At 35.7% G+C, this 15,753-nt stretch overlaps 1 protein-coding gene across 1 annotated transcript; it reads right to left on the minus strand.

Annotated features, from left to right (window-relative positions):
* Positions 1-5,281: 5,281 nt before the first annotated feature.
* LOC105060111 (guanine nucleotide-binding protein subunit beta) lies at positions 5,282-14,302 on the minus strand. Its single transcript, XM_010943724.4, has 6 exons — positions 13,908-14,302; positions 13,718-13,812; positions 12,273-12,697; positions 9,695-10,058; positions 6,779-6,892; positions 5,282-5,834 (listed from the first exon to the last, which is right to left on the minus strand). Exons 1-6 carry the CDS (start codon positions 14,011-14,013, stop codon positions 5,799-5,801), a joined length of 1,140 nt encoding a protein of 379 aa, XP_010942026.1. The 5' UTR covers positions 14,014-14,302; the 3' UTR covers positions 5,282-5,798.
* Between the last annotated feature and the right edge of the window lie 1,451 nt (positions 14,303-15,753).

Below are 15,753 nucleotides of genomic sequence, written 5' to 3' on the forward strand. Positions count from 1 at the left end.
TGTCGATATTTATCAGTATTGAAGTAGTTTGGCGAATATTTCAACTTGATATTTACTTCAGAGAATCAACAATTAAAAGATTGGTTGTTCATCTTCCATGTATGAATAGAGTTATTTATCATGAAAATCAAAGTTTACCATCTATTTTGATAAGAAAAGATATTGATAAAATAATGTTAACTGAATGGATGCTAATAAATCAAATGTTTGATGATGTAAGAGATTTAACATATGCAAAATTTCCAACTAAATGGATATGGAACTTAGGAGATAAAATCTGGAGCAAGAGAAAAAAAAATTGAATTAGCAGGATTGTATATATTCATCCCAGTTCGGGTGAATTATATTATTTACGAATATTTTTAAGTATTATTAAAGGATCTAGAAATTATAAAAAAATTAGGACTGTCAATGGTATCATACACCCAACTTTTCAATCAGTATATAATGCATTTAGTTTATTGGATGATGATAAGGAATGGAACAATGTATTGGAATAAGCTTTTTATTGGGCAACAGCATTAGAATTGAGATAACTTTTTGCAACTCTAATAATTTATTGTGAAGTTGCTGATCTGAATAAGTTATTAGAAATGTATTGAAAAATTTTGCAGATGATATTATATGCAGGTTGAAGAATATATTATAATTACCAAATATATGCATTTCTGAATCACAATTGAAGAATCATATTTTGTTTGAATTAGAGAAAGTATTCAACAAAAATTATTGTTCGCTTTGCGATTACAATATTATAACACCTAATAATATCATAATGGAAGAGTTAAACAATAGATTATTGAGAGAAGAACTTGATTATGATGTCTATGAACTACAAGTTGAACATCAAAAATTATTTAAAAATCTAAATGGGGAGCCAAAGATTATTTATAAAATAGTTCTAAATGCTATTTAGGAAAATAGAGGTGGATTATTTTTTGTATATGGTCATGGAAGAACTGGCGAAACATATCTATGGGAAACGATAATTGCAAGGATATGGTCCGAGGAAAAAAACATTTTCACAATTGCTTCTTTAGGCATAGCATCATTTTTATTGCCTAATGGACGAACCGCACATTCAAGATTTAAAATCACTCTTCAAATTGATGACTCTTCAACATATGAAATTAAAAAGGATACACAGCTTGCAAAGTTGATTGAATCTACAAGTTTAATAGTTTGGGATGAAGCTCCTGTGAATCATAGAAATTGCTTTGAAGTGCTTAATAAAAGTTTAAAAGATATTTTACAAAAGCATAATGCACCAACAAATGAAATAATATTTGATGGAAATATAGTACTTCTTGGTGCAGATTTTTGACAAATTCTTTTGATGGTTGTTGGAGGAGATAGATTGAAAATAGTTGATGCAACAATTAGTAGATAATATTTATGAAAATATTATAAAGTATTATTTCTAAAAAAAATATATGATTGTTGCATACTGATATGGACGAAGAATCTAAAGCATAATTGATCAGTTTTGATAAATTATTTTTAGATATTGGAGATGAAAAAATTTCAACCATCAAGCTATAAGAAAATGAGGATGAATCATGCTGGATAAAAATTCTAGATACTTTGCTCATAAAAACACAGAATGATCATATTCAGCATATTGCTTCAGCTATCTACACTGATTTTTTGGCAAATTATAATGATCCAGGATATTTAAAAGAAAGTCCTATAATCACATCTATAAATAAAATTGTTGATGAGATAAATATGCATATCTTATTTTTATTGGATGCTGAAGAAAGGATATATTTAAGTTCTGATACAGTATGTAAAATATTAATGGATAATAAAATAGTAAATATTTTATACCCAATCGAATTCTTGAATTCTTTGAAATTGAATGGGGTTCTTAATCATCGATTAAATTTAAAAATAGGTGCTTCAGTAATGTTATTATGAAACATAAATCAAAGTGCAAGTCTGTGCAATGGCACCAGATTGATTGTGACAAACTTAACTTCAAGAGTTATAGAAGTAAAAGTTATCACAGACAACCATATTGGTACTAAAGTCTATATCCCTCGCATTATTATGCAAGTGACTGAAGCGAAATGGCCATTTACTTTTAAAAGAAGGTAATTTTCGGTGAGGCTTTGCTATGCAATGACAATCAACAAAAGCTAGGGCCAAATTTTGAAAAAAATTGGGTTATGCTTGCCCACTCCTGTTTTTAGTTATGGTCAACTTTACATGGCACTTTCTCTCATCACATCTCAAGAACGGATAAAAGTATTAATAAAAAATGAGAACACCGCATTGAAAAATTATACCAAAATTATTGTATATCATAAAGTTTTTGATGATCTACTCTCAGGTATGCTTTTTTTGTATTATACTACTGATCACTAAATTGAATAATCTCTTACAATTTTTTTTTAATTCCCAAAACCTTTACATTACAATTTATTTTTTGATCTAAAACTGGTTAACAAGAAAAAATAGAATATACTTTGTTAGCACAGTTACCATTGGAGAAGCTAAATTGAAGGATCAAAGTTCGGGTTGCAAGGCTCTGGGATTCCATGAATCCAAACATTGACAATCAACTATTAAGTATTGATTGTATTTTGATTGATGATGAGCTGTTACCAATATCATTACAGTAAATTTTCATCAATATTTTTGTTTATAAATTTTCTATACATTTATATGCTTTTTCTTGGATTAAACTTTTATAGGGAACTACAATACAAGCAGCTATACACAAAAAGGATGCAGTACAATTTAAAAGTATACTGATCGAAGGAAATGTGTATTTATTTGAAAAATTCAACGTTGCTTCCAACAAAAAAAGTTTTAGGGCTTCTGCTCATCAATATATAATCTACATCAATCGATGGATAACTATACAAGAAATCGTTGGTCAGGATAGCTCCATACATTTTCAAAAATTTAATTTCGTATGCTTCAAAGATTCATCAGCTAGAAATTACAATGATCTCTATCTGGCAGGTATGTTCATCAAACATCACACACTGAAAAACTTTTAAAATATAGATTATGGTGCAATTATATATATTTATTATAATGAATTATCTATATTGCAGATGTCATTGACCATATCATTTCTCTGGATCCTCTTGAGCGTATATCTGTTAGACAAAAAATGGTGCAAAAAAAGAATATAGAAATTCAAGATTCAAAATAATTTCTATCGTTATTTTTTTCTTAACATTATGCAAATACCATTGTTTGGTTACATGCCTTTTAATTTAAAAATTATATAATAATGCTATACATGTAAACATGCGTCCTATGTTCACAGTACACAGTCAGTACCGGTTACTTTATGGGCTAAATTTGCTGAAGAAATGGATCCGCAAAAAATACGAAAAAAAAAAAGAAAAGGTCCTGTGATTATCATTTTTGCTGGCATGACCGTTAGAACTTACAAAGATATTTAGCATCTTCTTACCAGATTATTAAACTGAAACTAAAATCTTTATACCCGGATATACAATAAAAAAACCTTTAAAAATGAATTTACAAACTGATGGTTAATTTATTTTGTCTTTTCGTTAATTTCAATGGAGAAACTTCGGCTGCTGAGTATTGAAGACATCTTTATAAAAATTTTATTTGTACAAATGAAAATCCGCTGCACCGCGCAGGTCACACACATACCTTAAAACTCAAACAAGGACAAGTAGGCCACGTAGTTATCAGCAATAGATCCACACGTACATTTCTTTATCATTGGCAAATCAGTCATTAACGGTAATTGATAATAGACAACAGTGCCCTACGTTTAGCCGCCTCCACCTTCAGAGAAGCACTCCTGGGTTGCGGTGATAGATTTCTGCGCATCAACAACATCACAGCATGGAACGGTTCCAACTCCAAGAGGTGTTCCTGAAGAGCCAATGGCCGGGAGCATCTACTCCTTAAGCATCATTTCCTGGTCTCTTTTCAGCCACTCAATTCGAAACATAACTGTCAACGAGGCCTTGCAGCTACCCTCAATGCTACAATCTTCCACAACGGCACCGGACCTGCATGGCGAACTCCCTTCTAAGAACTCTCTTTAATTGCCCCGCTGCAGTTGCTAATCAACCTGAAAGTTGTTCTTGGAGATGGACAACAAGCCAAATTTTTAGTGTTACTTCATGCTATGAGATTTTTAACACTGCTGGCAAGCAGTTTGTCTAGGCTCGACACATCCGGAGACCGCTGCTTCCATCTAAAATCGTCATCTTCACTTGACTCGCCATGCACGACAAAATCCTCACTGCTGATGACCCAACAAAGAGAGGGTTATGTTCGATGCAATTCTCCACCAGAAACTGCACCATACCTTGCCTCTTGCCCCCCTCCAGCATCGCTGAGGCAACACTTGCTAGATGCCCAAACACCCAAAACAACTGCCAAGGGACCTACAACTTCTCTGGACTGATTGGAAGTCAACAGCACCATGACCACCGCTAAGAGCTTTTTGATGAGACTTTGTAGCTATTGCATGCATCTGGCATCTGCGGAAGGATTATAATAATCGGGTCTTCAACAAAAAGAGTTCCAGAACACTTGAATTCTCCACAATGATCAGTCAAGTTTTATCTCTAATCGGACCAGCCAGCTGAACAAGAAGCAGGCTAGCAGACAGGCCGAAGTTCGTCCCGCTTCAGCTCTACCTCTCCTAGTTCTCTTTTTTAATTTATCTCAGTGAAACAGGCTTGGTGCATAGCCCTCACTAAAAAAATAGTAGTTGATATATAGGACAGGAAGGAGAATACTTGATATATAGGGAATAGATCTCCTAATCATCTAAACCTTTAAAGCTTTTTTATAGGCATAGCTGGCCTTCTAGATGAAGAATAATGGTTTGGATCATTTATCTAGATGCCCCTGAATGAAATTTTTAAGGTACATAATTAAATTGGCTGCACGCCTTTTGGACATTCCCAACAATGTCGACCACAGAAGTAAAAGAAATTAAAGCAATATCATTTGAGGCATCTCAATCAATCAATCAACCAACCAATCGATCTTCAGGCCAAGTAACAAGAACCAAGTCACCCATTATTTGCCAAAGGACAAAAAATTTGATGTCCCCCAGGTGTTTACTTGCATTTCATGCAGATCTCAAATGGCCACCTCCAACATTTTTTGCAAATGGAGTCTGAAGTTGCCCCAACCACCCTCCTTCAGAGTTTGATGCTTCAGCATCATCTTCACCAAAATAAGCATAATTCGCGGAAAGCCATCTTTTCCAACATCAATTTCAGGACAACAGCTTCCATCCAGATCTGATTGATAAGCCATATGAAAAAAATTTATAACATTTAATTACCTGGAACGTGTTAACTTATCATTTGCCCACCAAAGTTCAAATTATCTCCTAGTTCAAATAACAAACGAAACATTAAGTCAACATTACAACTCAAGGAGGTGTACATACCAATCAGAGAGTACAGGCTGGATAAATAACATCCTCTAGACTAAGAGTCTAAGAATACCAACAAAAGACGTCACATTTTGTGCACAGTATGAAGAAAAGGAGTTACAGGGATCTGATAATACAAATGACACCAAAAATTCTAGATGTCCGAAGGCGTAGTCCTGATATGTTTTTCTGCGACCTTTTCTTCACCTCATGGCACGTGTCCCATCCAAAAATTGATATTTCAGGATGCTTGAGCTTCATGGAATCAGGACTTTCAGCTTAAGAGGGTGAGATACAACAGAACATGTTATACACAAGCCAGACATTATTTGCAAAACATTGTCCAAGTTGGGCACCAAACTGAGACAATCCATTACAAACACCAATGCAAAAATATTCAGATCACCCTCCTGTGTCCTCCAAAGGCCCAAATCTGCCAAGATAATAAAGGCTGAGTTCTGTAGAATTTCAACCAACATCTTTGCAGAACTGGTAAAGACTCAATCTCACAAGAGAAAGGTGTAATATTAAATGTTTGGAATTTATTTTGAATGGCTTGAAACTGTTACAAGCTGTCCAACAGAGGTTTGAATCAATCAGCTGGAATATTGAGTGTGATAATCAAGTTCTCAAGATGTTGATCTTGTCAGAGAATAAGGAAGATGTAGATAGAAATAAGCAATGACATGGAGAAGAAAAGGAATGGTATACTGGCACTGCTATCAGGCCCATCATCCATTAATATGCCTTAAGAGAAGAATTTTTGAGATCAAGAAAGCAACAAAGGGGATAGGATAAATGGGTAGAACAAGATAATAATCAACTAGGAGATTTGGAAACTGAGACATGCCCATTTAACCTAGCTAGACTGGTTGAACGCACTTTGTAACTAAGAGGCTGAAATTGATGGTGAATATTCACCCAAGGGTTGATAAAGAGAGAGATGAAAAGGAAAAGAATCCACTCCTCAGTTGTAAACAGGAAAACTGGCATCCAGCTGGAGTGACCAGAAAGACTCCAGGCTCCTGAGCCACATTTTGTAGTTCTAGTTTGAAAGAAGGTAAGATGCTTTTAAACAGCCAGAAACAAACTTCCAAATGAAAAGGCGAAACAAACTTCCAAATGAAAAGGCGAAACAAATTTTATTTTCGAGAAATTCACCAAGGATATCATACAACTCATTGTGGAAGTAATACAAGCTGCATTTCCAGTCATGCTGCACCCTGACCATAACAGCTACTCTAAAGGCTTCTTGATATGATTCTGTGATGTAAACCGATTCCATGTAACAGGTTCTACATACTTCTAAAATATCTTCTAATGGTTCTAACTGTAAAATCTAATTATTGATCAATGACTGGACAAAGAAGAAGTTACCTTTAGATTTTTGTCCCAGCTTCCCGTGCACAAGGCACTCCCATCAGCTGACAAACCTAGGCAGCTTATGCGGCCCTCATGAGAGTTTTGTAGAGCTCCCAAATTCAGGACTACCTGAGAAAAAGACATACATAAGTCAAAAACCCATTTTCGTAAAATTAGCAAAAAGATTAACACAAACCACACACTGAGAAGAAGGGTGAGGAATGAATAACACATGGTTTCACTAACTTTAGAGATTGGACTCCAGGGTTGAACTTCTGATTAAAACTCCAAAATTAAAATACCCAGGTTCCCCTAAAACCAATTCAAACCAGGGTCAGTTTCGGAGTTTGCCTAAACTAATTTTTAGGGTCAAAGTCACTGTTTATATGGGTTATTTATGCTGATTTTTTCCCCCATTTCTTCATTTCTTTAACTGTTAGGAAGCATTTTTTTAAAAAAATAAACTTCCATGTTGCAAGTTCTAAAAATATCTTAAAGTTACATTTTACAAATATTTCAAATGAATAGATTGTGATGAAGCAGTAACACATATTACAAGTTTAAGTATGATTATATCTTTCTTTTCTATCAAAAAACAATGGGCATTACTGAAAAAAATATATCCAATGCTCCTAAACGATAAAATGTAGTTTAAGTTGATGTCCAGACTTTTTTCTTGATTTCTTTAGTGTTTTTGATTTTCCCTGATACCAATTGTTGTTTGGATTTCTTTAAAATTTTCAATATGAACCATCCAAGCCAAAGCCTAAACAACTGTAATCAAAACTTAATCTTGCCAAAACCAAAATTAAAACCAAAGTTTAACCTTGGCATAGACAACAACCTAATGTGTTGACAATTCAATGCTAAAGGAAATTAATTTGTTAAGCAAAGTTATTTTCCAGTGCTGGACTAACATCAAAATATATTTGGGAATAAAATTTTTCTTTCACATGAAACTAGTAGCAATGCTACTGAAGTTCCAACTGAGCTACTTGTGCAAGTTTCTTTGCATTTCACTTCTTTAGGCTATACGGACCACATCTCCATATATACCATGCTGTATAGCATGAAATGCAAAACATGGAATCTCTTGTTTAAAGTTTGATTCATTAACAAATCAAAGCCACAGCCTAAAACTGCTATGGAACGTTACAATGGCTATGAAAGACCACAATGAAACTAAACATACAAGAACTTTCAAAGTTAAATACTAAGCTTATACTATAGTAATTTATGAAAACTTAATACCAAATAATATTATTACAAATCAGAACTGCAATAACAATATTACAAATGTGAGATAATATCCAGTACCAACAATAGGCTGCTATGACTGCTACTATATGGATTACAATGCATATATAGTGTTCATTACTTTTATACCAGCATATCCATTTATAATGATGGAGTCCTGGGGTGGGGTTTCCTTTTTATTTCGCGGCGGGGCGGGGGGGCGGGGGGGTGTCAAACATTATAATTCTTGTTTAATAACATTATTGTATCTGTGATTCAAATTAGCCAATGAATAATTTAGAAATAGCACTCATAATTGACAGAAGTTGTACGTGACTTATGGTATAGGCAGATAAGAAGAGATACATAAAACACATCTTTTGAACATAAGATTTACTAAAAAATAATAAGGAAGAAGCATTTCACATGAAGGAAACGAGAAAAACATGACAGCTTTGCCAACTTCCCTGCATCGGAACACCTGCATCAAAAGACTTATCTCAAATCATGATATATCAAAAGACTTATCTCAAATCATGATATATCAACTTCACCTGATTACAGACATAGAAGAGCGACGATGTAACTCCAAATTCTCTCAAGACCAAGGGCCTTCTATTACAAAATATAGTGAGTACTATTCCCCCCTCTCAAACATCCCATCAAGCCATATTGGTAAATAAATTGTTGTCATTGATTATTAAATTCATCCAGAGGTTGCTATGCCTTCCTAAGCCTCATCAACGTGGAAGCAAGCTCATTAATTCTAACGACTAAACAAATCTCCATCAATGACCAAGACATAATGATCTTCTCTTTCCTCAAAATACTATGCTTTTCATGGACAATTGTCTGACAGATGTACCAATTACAGTTTCAGCGTTAGGCACCTTTTCTTTCTACCTCACTTCTAAGATTGCAGTCCTTGTCCCCACAATAATTTCAGCTGATGAAGCTTTAGATCTTCAATGGCCATAACCCATAAATTTACAATTGGATCTTCTTGGCAATAGACTTCTCAGATAATTAAACAATATAATCTTTGGATGCAAAAGAATAATGATCTAAGCTTTCGAGATGGCAACTATATCTCAGAAATAAAATGTAGCCTTCAATTTCACAAATACGATGATCCTAATCACTGTTATTTTACCGGGAAAACTAAAAATATGGAATCCTAATGTCTATTTGACATAAGCACTAAGGACACATTTGGTCCAGTGGCAAGAAATGTAGGTGCACTAGAAAACCTATTCTTACAAGCAACATGCATATCTTATCGATATTTTCCACAGCAAGATAAATGTGACTGATCTTTATCACGTCTAAAGATTACATGTGGCATCAACACAGAAATACCATAAGAAGGAGATTGGAGCCTGAGGAAATTACATGGAAAACTAGCCCATCTGAACCATTTCATTAGGGTCACTTAGCATGTCTCACTCATATACTGAAATAATGCATATAAATAACAGATACAATTTAAACATATATTATCCCTATTTTACTTTTGATGAAAGCAACAAGAAAATAGTATTTAATTGCGGATTAATTAACTTCGTCAAGACTATTTTCTAAAACAAACTATTGACTTCGTGTACGGTTTTCAATATAATTTTTCATTGAAGACAGTCTTTACTATTTAGAGTTACACATAAATTTGTTTTTTCCGAATCAAAAAGAAGTGCATACCTCAGCTACCAGTGTATCCCACACATAACAATTGCCATTGGAGTATCCAGCAAAGAGGAGTCTACCCGATATTGAGAAGGCAATGGATGTTACAGTGGGAACCTCATTATCATTATTGTCAAGCTGTTGACTATAAATTTGAAGTTGATGTCCTGTCCTCATATCAAATAACCGGCATGTGCCATCATCAGAGCCAGTCCCAAATCTTTGTCCATCAGGAAAGAACTTGACAGCATTAACATCCCCCTCATGACCATGATATGTTCGAACTGCTCGACTAGCAATTCGAGTATCCCACAGCCGAGCAGTAGCATCACATGATCCAGAGACAAACATATTTGAATTTGAAGAGTTGATTGAGACACTGGAAGAAGAAAACCCAATTTTTTTCAGTAACATAAAAATCTTGAAGTACATAATCAAAATCGAGTTCCTTTTTTAATAACTCTAGCATCAAATGAAATGAATATGGAAAGATCATATGTAAGTTAGTGCTTGTAGAAGCATCATGCTGCAAAAGCATAATAGCCCATGCATTCATAAGTGTATCAATATGACATTAAAAAGAACAGTTCTGAATTTTGGGAATATTCTAAGAATATGCAGTCAATTTTTGTTTCCAAAATAGGTCAACCTCTTTATACTAATAACCAGTCACTCCACTACATCATGCTAAGAATTAACCATGGATTGCACCACCCCCCCCCCCCCCCGGGGCTCTCGCCTCAAGTTAAATTATAGGAGTAGGGTTAACAAGATCAGACATCATGACATACCTTCATCATGCTTAATGTGAAAGAAGAGCTATAAATACCTGAAACTTTCTATCTTATCCAATCTTTCATAAACAGTAATATAAAAGCATCAATTTATGTTTCACCTGTCTGTCCAAATCCCATATTTACTCCCTCCCCCACTAAAATACAGAAGGCAGACTTATATTCTGTTGATTTTTTCCATTAACAACTCATACTAAGCTCAATAACAATAAACAAGATGATAGCCAACAGGACTTGGGTCCATGAGTTGGCAGCCTTCTCAGCACATGCAGTGGAAGAGATTCCATTTTCAAATTCAGATGGTGTCATTCCAACTATTGTTCTCAAAAACAAAAAAAGAAAAAAAAAAAAAGTGACATAACTGTTGTTGGAATGGATCCAGATGAAACTGAAGAAGAACAAAGAGATTCGAGAAGATAGAAAGAAAGGAAAAGCACACAGACCTCACAAAAAGTTCCAATCAGTTTTCATTTTCCTCCAACTTTGTCGAATTGAATCATGGAGCGGGGCAGATCAAGGAATTCAAGGCACACACAACAAATGTAAAAAATATTTTTCATCTTTTGCAATGGTGGAAATCTATTATGATATGGAAATTGTGTCAAAATTTACATGCTGCCAAATAAAGTTTAAGACTACCTAAACTTCTACCTGATTTCAGTCCATGAACATTAGGGCATGACTGATGTTTAAAGTTACAAGACAAATAATTGGTCATCATGCTTTATTGATTCAATATATATATATATATATATATATATATATATATATATATATATATATATGAGGTAAGGTTAATTTGATCTAATATACATCATCAAGTTTTTCTATTTAATGCTATGTTGAAATGAAATGTATGGCACGAACTATCGACCATCATGTTTATTGGTTCAAAAATTATTTACCATATAAAACAATATTTGATTTGACAATAATATAAAACATCAAGTCTTTTATTTAATAAATATGATCAATTTTTTTAGCCTCTTAGAACCACAAAGTCATGTTAGAAGCTCCTTATGAGAGAGAATAATTGGTAATAGACTATGATACATCAATGTGTTATCATATAATTTCATTTCCTGATACATGGTTTTTAGTATACCTAGTTATGCAAACAACATATAAATAAAATAATGGACCCCTATGTGCAATGCACATGCCAATATAGCAATACCTTTCAAGTAGTTACATAAAAAAATTTGAACATGATATTGGATTCGGACATATCAATGTATTCACTAGTAATCTCAATAAACTGAGTTTAGGAGAATTTTGAGTTTGGCAGCATATGTTCATGTAATGCACAAAACCTCTGGTAAATGGCAGTATATACTAAAGAGCTTGATGTTAGCACTGAAATGTATTGCCTGACATTAGACAGGAGATTTAATAGATACATGCGATCAAAATAGACAACTATTAGATGGAAACATACATAGAATCATCTGTTTTGGATAAACAATGTAAATACTTTCCCTTTAGGCCAAGACCAGCACAAGTTTGATCCCAAAAAAAAAAAAAAAAACACTTTTCAGTGGATGATGTTTCTCCAAAAAAAAAACAAAGATCACAAAAAAATTATTAACCAAAAAGAGATCTATAGATTTTATCACAGTAGTTGACATCAAGTACAAAGCCAGTTATGTGAAATATCTTTTCAGGTAAAGAGAATAGGCATACAGCCAAGATGAAATTACATTATTTTCGAAAACAACAAAAATCTAAAGAAAGTTTGACTGCAGAATTTTGCTCTCAAGTGCAAGTAGATGAATGCATGATGGGATGTGTGCAACTACCTGAATACATCAGCTGTGTGTCCTGATGGAAATTCACCTCCAAAGACAGAAATCCTCTGACCAGTAGTAACATCCCACAAAACACATGTCTGATCACCTGAGCCGGTAATTAGTCGAGTTTCCTGATCTGGAACAAACTGACATGATGATACATAGCCCTTGTGCCCCGTAAGTACTCTTGATATTGGTATGTTCCCATCTCTATCAACTTGAGAATTGAGATTGAAAATAGAGCATGCGCTATCAAGACCACCACATGCAACAGACTGACCATTGGGGGCAAAGGCACATGTCATGACCCATGCACAATGAAGCTTTATGGCATGTGTTTTCTGGCTTGTTAAGGCATTCCATACAATTAATCTCCCATCTTGAGAAGCGCTAACTATCCGATTCCTTTCAGGAGTCCAATCCAATGAATAGACCTGACAAAGTTCTTAGAAAACAATATTCATCAGCTGATAATTAAATGGTTGAAGTTGAGACTTAACCTATGAATAACTAGACAAATAACTGGTATATACTATGTACAAATATGAATATACACACGCCCAAACACATCTGCATGCATGCATACACGTGTACACATACACACAGACAAACATAGTCACATTGTTTCATGTTATCTCTAAATTAATCTCTTCCTGTTGGGGGCCTGCCATTGATCCCACTTCATGCTTCTTATTAATGCTTATTGCATCCCAAGAAATGTTCAAGGTTATGATTTAGAAAAATAAGGTTTGATCAAGCAGTTATGTTGACTTGACGTGAACCATAATACATCTTCCTATGAAGAAGCAACAGACCTGAGATATTGTTCACATATAATCTTTTTTTCTGAACTTAGTTTCACCCATCAAGCCTTTATCATGGGCCTCGAAATTTGTGATTTCTAATTTAAGTATTTAATAATGCAGCATTTCATCGCTTCCAATTACAACATATAACATATGGAAATTAAACAGTGTAACTTGGAACAACAATGAAAAGGAGAATATCCAAACATTAAAAAAAAACTTTTAGAAAATGTATTTACATGAGCTCTAACAACGATCTTGAAGTAAATCATCAGTGGTTGCTAATTTTGGATTCTATGCCTCATATGCGAAAAAGTTTTTAGGTCAACTTCATGTAGGGGACTCGTAAGGTTTCGGACATGTATATTAAGAATATATCTTTTCCTCTTCTTTCACATCACATCGACCTTCCCCAGTTCCGTAATTCAAGCATACACATAAAAAGAGAAAAACGACAAGAGCTTCACGGTTTCCAGCCTAAAAAGCTAAACACTTTCACTATTGATCCACAGTTCCAGGTAACCATGACAAGATATTTTTCAGATAACATACTGAACTGATCTGACTAAAGAACAAGAGAAACGACGGAATGAAATCACAAAAAAACCACCTTTATCGGAAAAAATATCAACGAACGATTCAATCTACCTTCCCCGTATGACCCTGCAAGGTCCTACAGCAAACCAGATCCGTGGAGCCAAAGCCAATTGCGGTTTTCCCATGGCTCTTAGCATATCCAGCAACTAAAAAGAAAAACAAAAAGGAAAAAATCAAACCAAATTTCTATGGAGAAAAAAAAAAGAGGGAAAAAAGCCCAAGAACAAGGAGAGAATTCAACCATCGGTGTCGAGAAGCTCCTGCCTCCTCTGCTTCAACCGCTCTCGCAGAGCGTTGACGTTCGCCGTCGCGGCGATATGCCGCTCCTTCAGCTCAGCAACAGACATTTATAAACCCCAACCCCAAACACGCTACTTGAAAAGATCAGCGTTCTCCGGCCATGACCGGCCTCCGTAGATCTCGATCCGAGCCCTAATCCTCCATTCCTGCCCCGAGAACCCGTCTCGAAGCAGAACGGAGGGAGAAACCGATCTAGGGTTAGGGTTCGCAGTGGAGGGGGGCGAATCAGAGCGAAGACGAGTGGGGCGAGACCAGGGGACACGGGAGAAAGGATAGCGACAAGGGAAGGTGGGACGTGGAGAGAGAGAGAGAAGAGAGAGAGACGACCGGTGCGTGATGACGTCGGAGAGTGCTTAAAGCAAGCAGCGAAGGATTAGCGGGCTCGGCAGCGAGGCGAAAAAAATATCGTGTGCCCTGCGTGCACGGCCACGCTGGTGCACCCCACCAACCCCCGCAAACCGCTAGTGTGGGTCCAATCATCCCGCTCTCGTCTCAGTAATCGTTCCAGAGGTGGAGGAAGCGGGTCCCGATTATTACACGTGTTAGGAGCTGATTTGGGATAGAGTATTGCAGGTGGGCCCGTGGAATGGGGGTAGCTGCCAGAGCTAAACCGGACGTGGCGGGGTTCGTGGGGCCTCCGTATTGCATGCACCAGGTGCAATTGGACCACACAAATTCCACGGTGGATGACACGCCACGCTACCCTTGTATTTCACCGATTTCCAATTGTGCGCTCTCCACCGTGCACATGCTCTGAGATTTATCCTGGTTCACCTGCACCTGGTGCATGCAATGATTCCTCGTTGGTGGGAGGGATCGCGGCTTGAACACGGGTTCAGACCGGGTCAAGTCTTCCGGTCCGCCGCCAACGGACCAGGCTCTGGTAGGTGAGGTGCTCTGGCACAATCCCACCCACTGCTTGGTTGGTAAATCAAATGATTTGAATTAAAGGAGAAAAAATACATCCATGGTGAAGTCAACCTTTTAAGGCGGGAAAAACGTGTGCGACGAAATTGTGTATTTCACACACGTTGCTCACTCCCAGTGGGCAGTGGGAGTTTATATATAATTTTATCGGCTATACCCCGACCAAAATCTAGCCCGAAATTATTTTGGGCTACAGGCTTCTTATACTCAACAAATTTTTGGTTGATTTAGGTTTCAGCCCAGTCTAAACTTCATTGGACTAGCTCGAATTATCCATTTGGGCTAAAAGTAGGTCTGGCCTGAATCCAATTGAAATTTAATATTTCATATTGTTCCTTTACAATTGAATGGACTAGCTAAAAACTATGCTTCTCTTGTAACATAAGTAAATGATGCACGAGACATCATTCTCAGCAAAACTCATTTCAATTTGTCTTTTGCTTCCTCGCCATTCTCTCCAGATAATTATATATAGAAACAAATAGTCTGAGCTTAAATTCAGCCTTAAATTCGAGCTCCATTTCATATCTTGTTCGGGAGGCTCGGGCCGAGCTCGGACTAGATCAATGATATATCCAAGTTTTATTTTAAAAATAAATAGACTCTATATTTAAATTCAAATTCATTTTAAACTCTTTCAGACCTAGCGAATGGCTCAACTTGAAGTCACCCCAACTCGAGCTCATTTTCAACTCTAACAATGGCCATTAAGCTCTACATGCCGTATGTCAAAAATGAAAGCTAAAATAATGAGATAGCCCATTTAAATTTGCCTATTATATATATATTAGTCATCTCATCTCCAAAAAAAATCTTGAGATAGTTTTCAAATTATATTCTATTATCCAGTTAACCATTTT

This window comes from Elaeis guineensis, chromosome 6 (genome assembly GCF_000442705.2).
Source record: "Elaeis guineensis isolate ETL-2024a chromosome 6, EG11, whole genome shotgun sequence".
NCBI lineage: Eukaryota > Viridiplantae > Streptophyta > Magnoliopsida > Arecales > Arecaceae > Elaeis > Elaeis guineensis.

Coding starts and splice junctions, on each gene's coding strand:
- LOC105060111 (XM_010943724.4), bottom strand. CDS start 14,013: ATGTCTGTTGCTGAGCTGAAGGAGCGGCATATCGCCGCGACGGCGAAC. Junction 10,059..12,272: donor CACACAGCTGATGTATTCAG/GTAGTTGCACAC, acceptor TTCTTCTTCCAG/TGTCTCAATCAACTCTTCAA. Junction 6,893..9,694: donor GGGATACACTGGTAGCTGAG/GTATGCACTTCT, acceptor TCTTTTTCTCAG/GTAGTCCTGAATTTGGGAGC.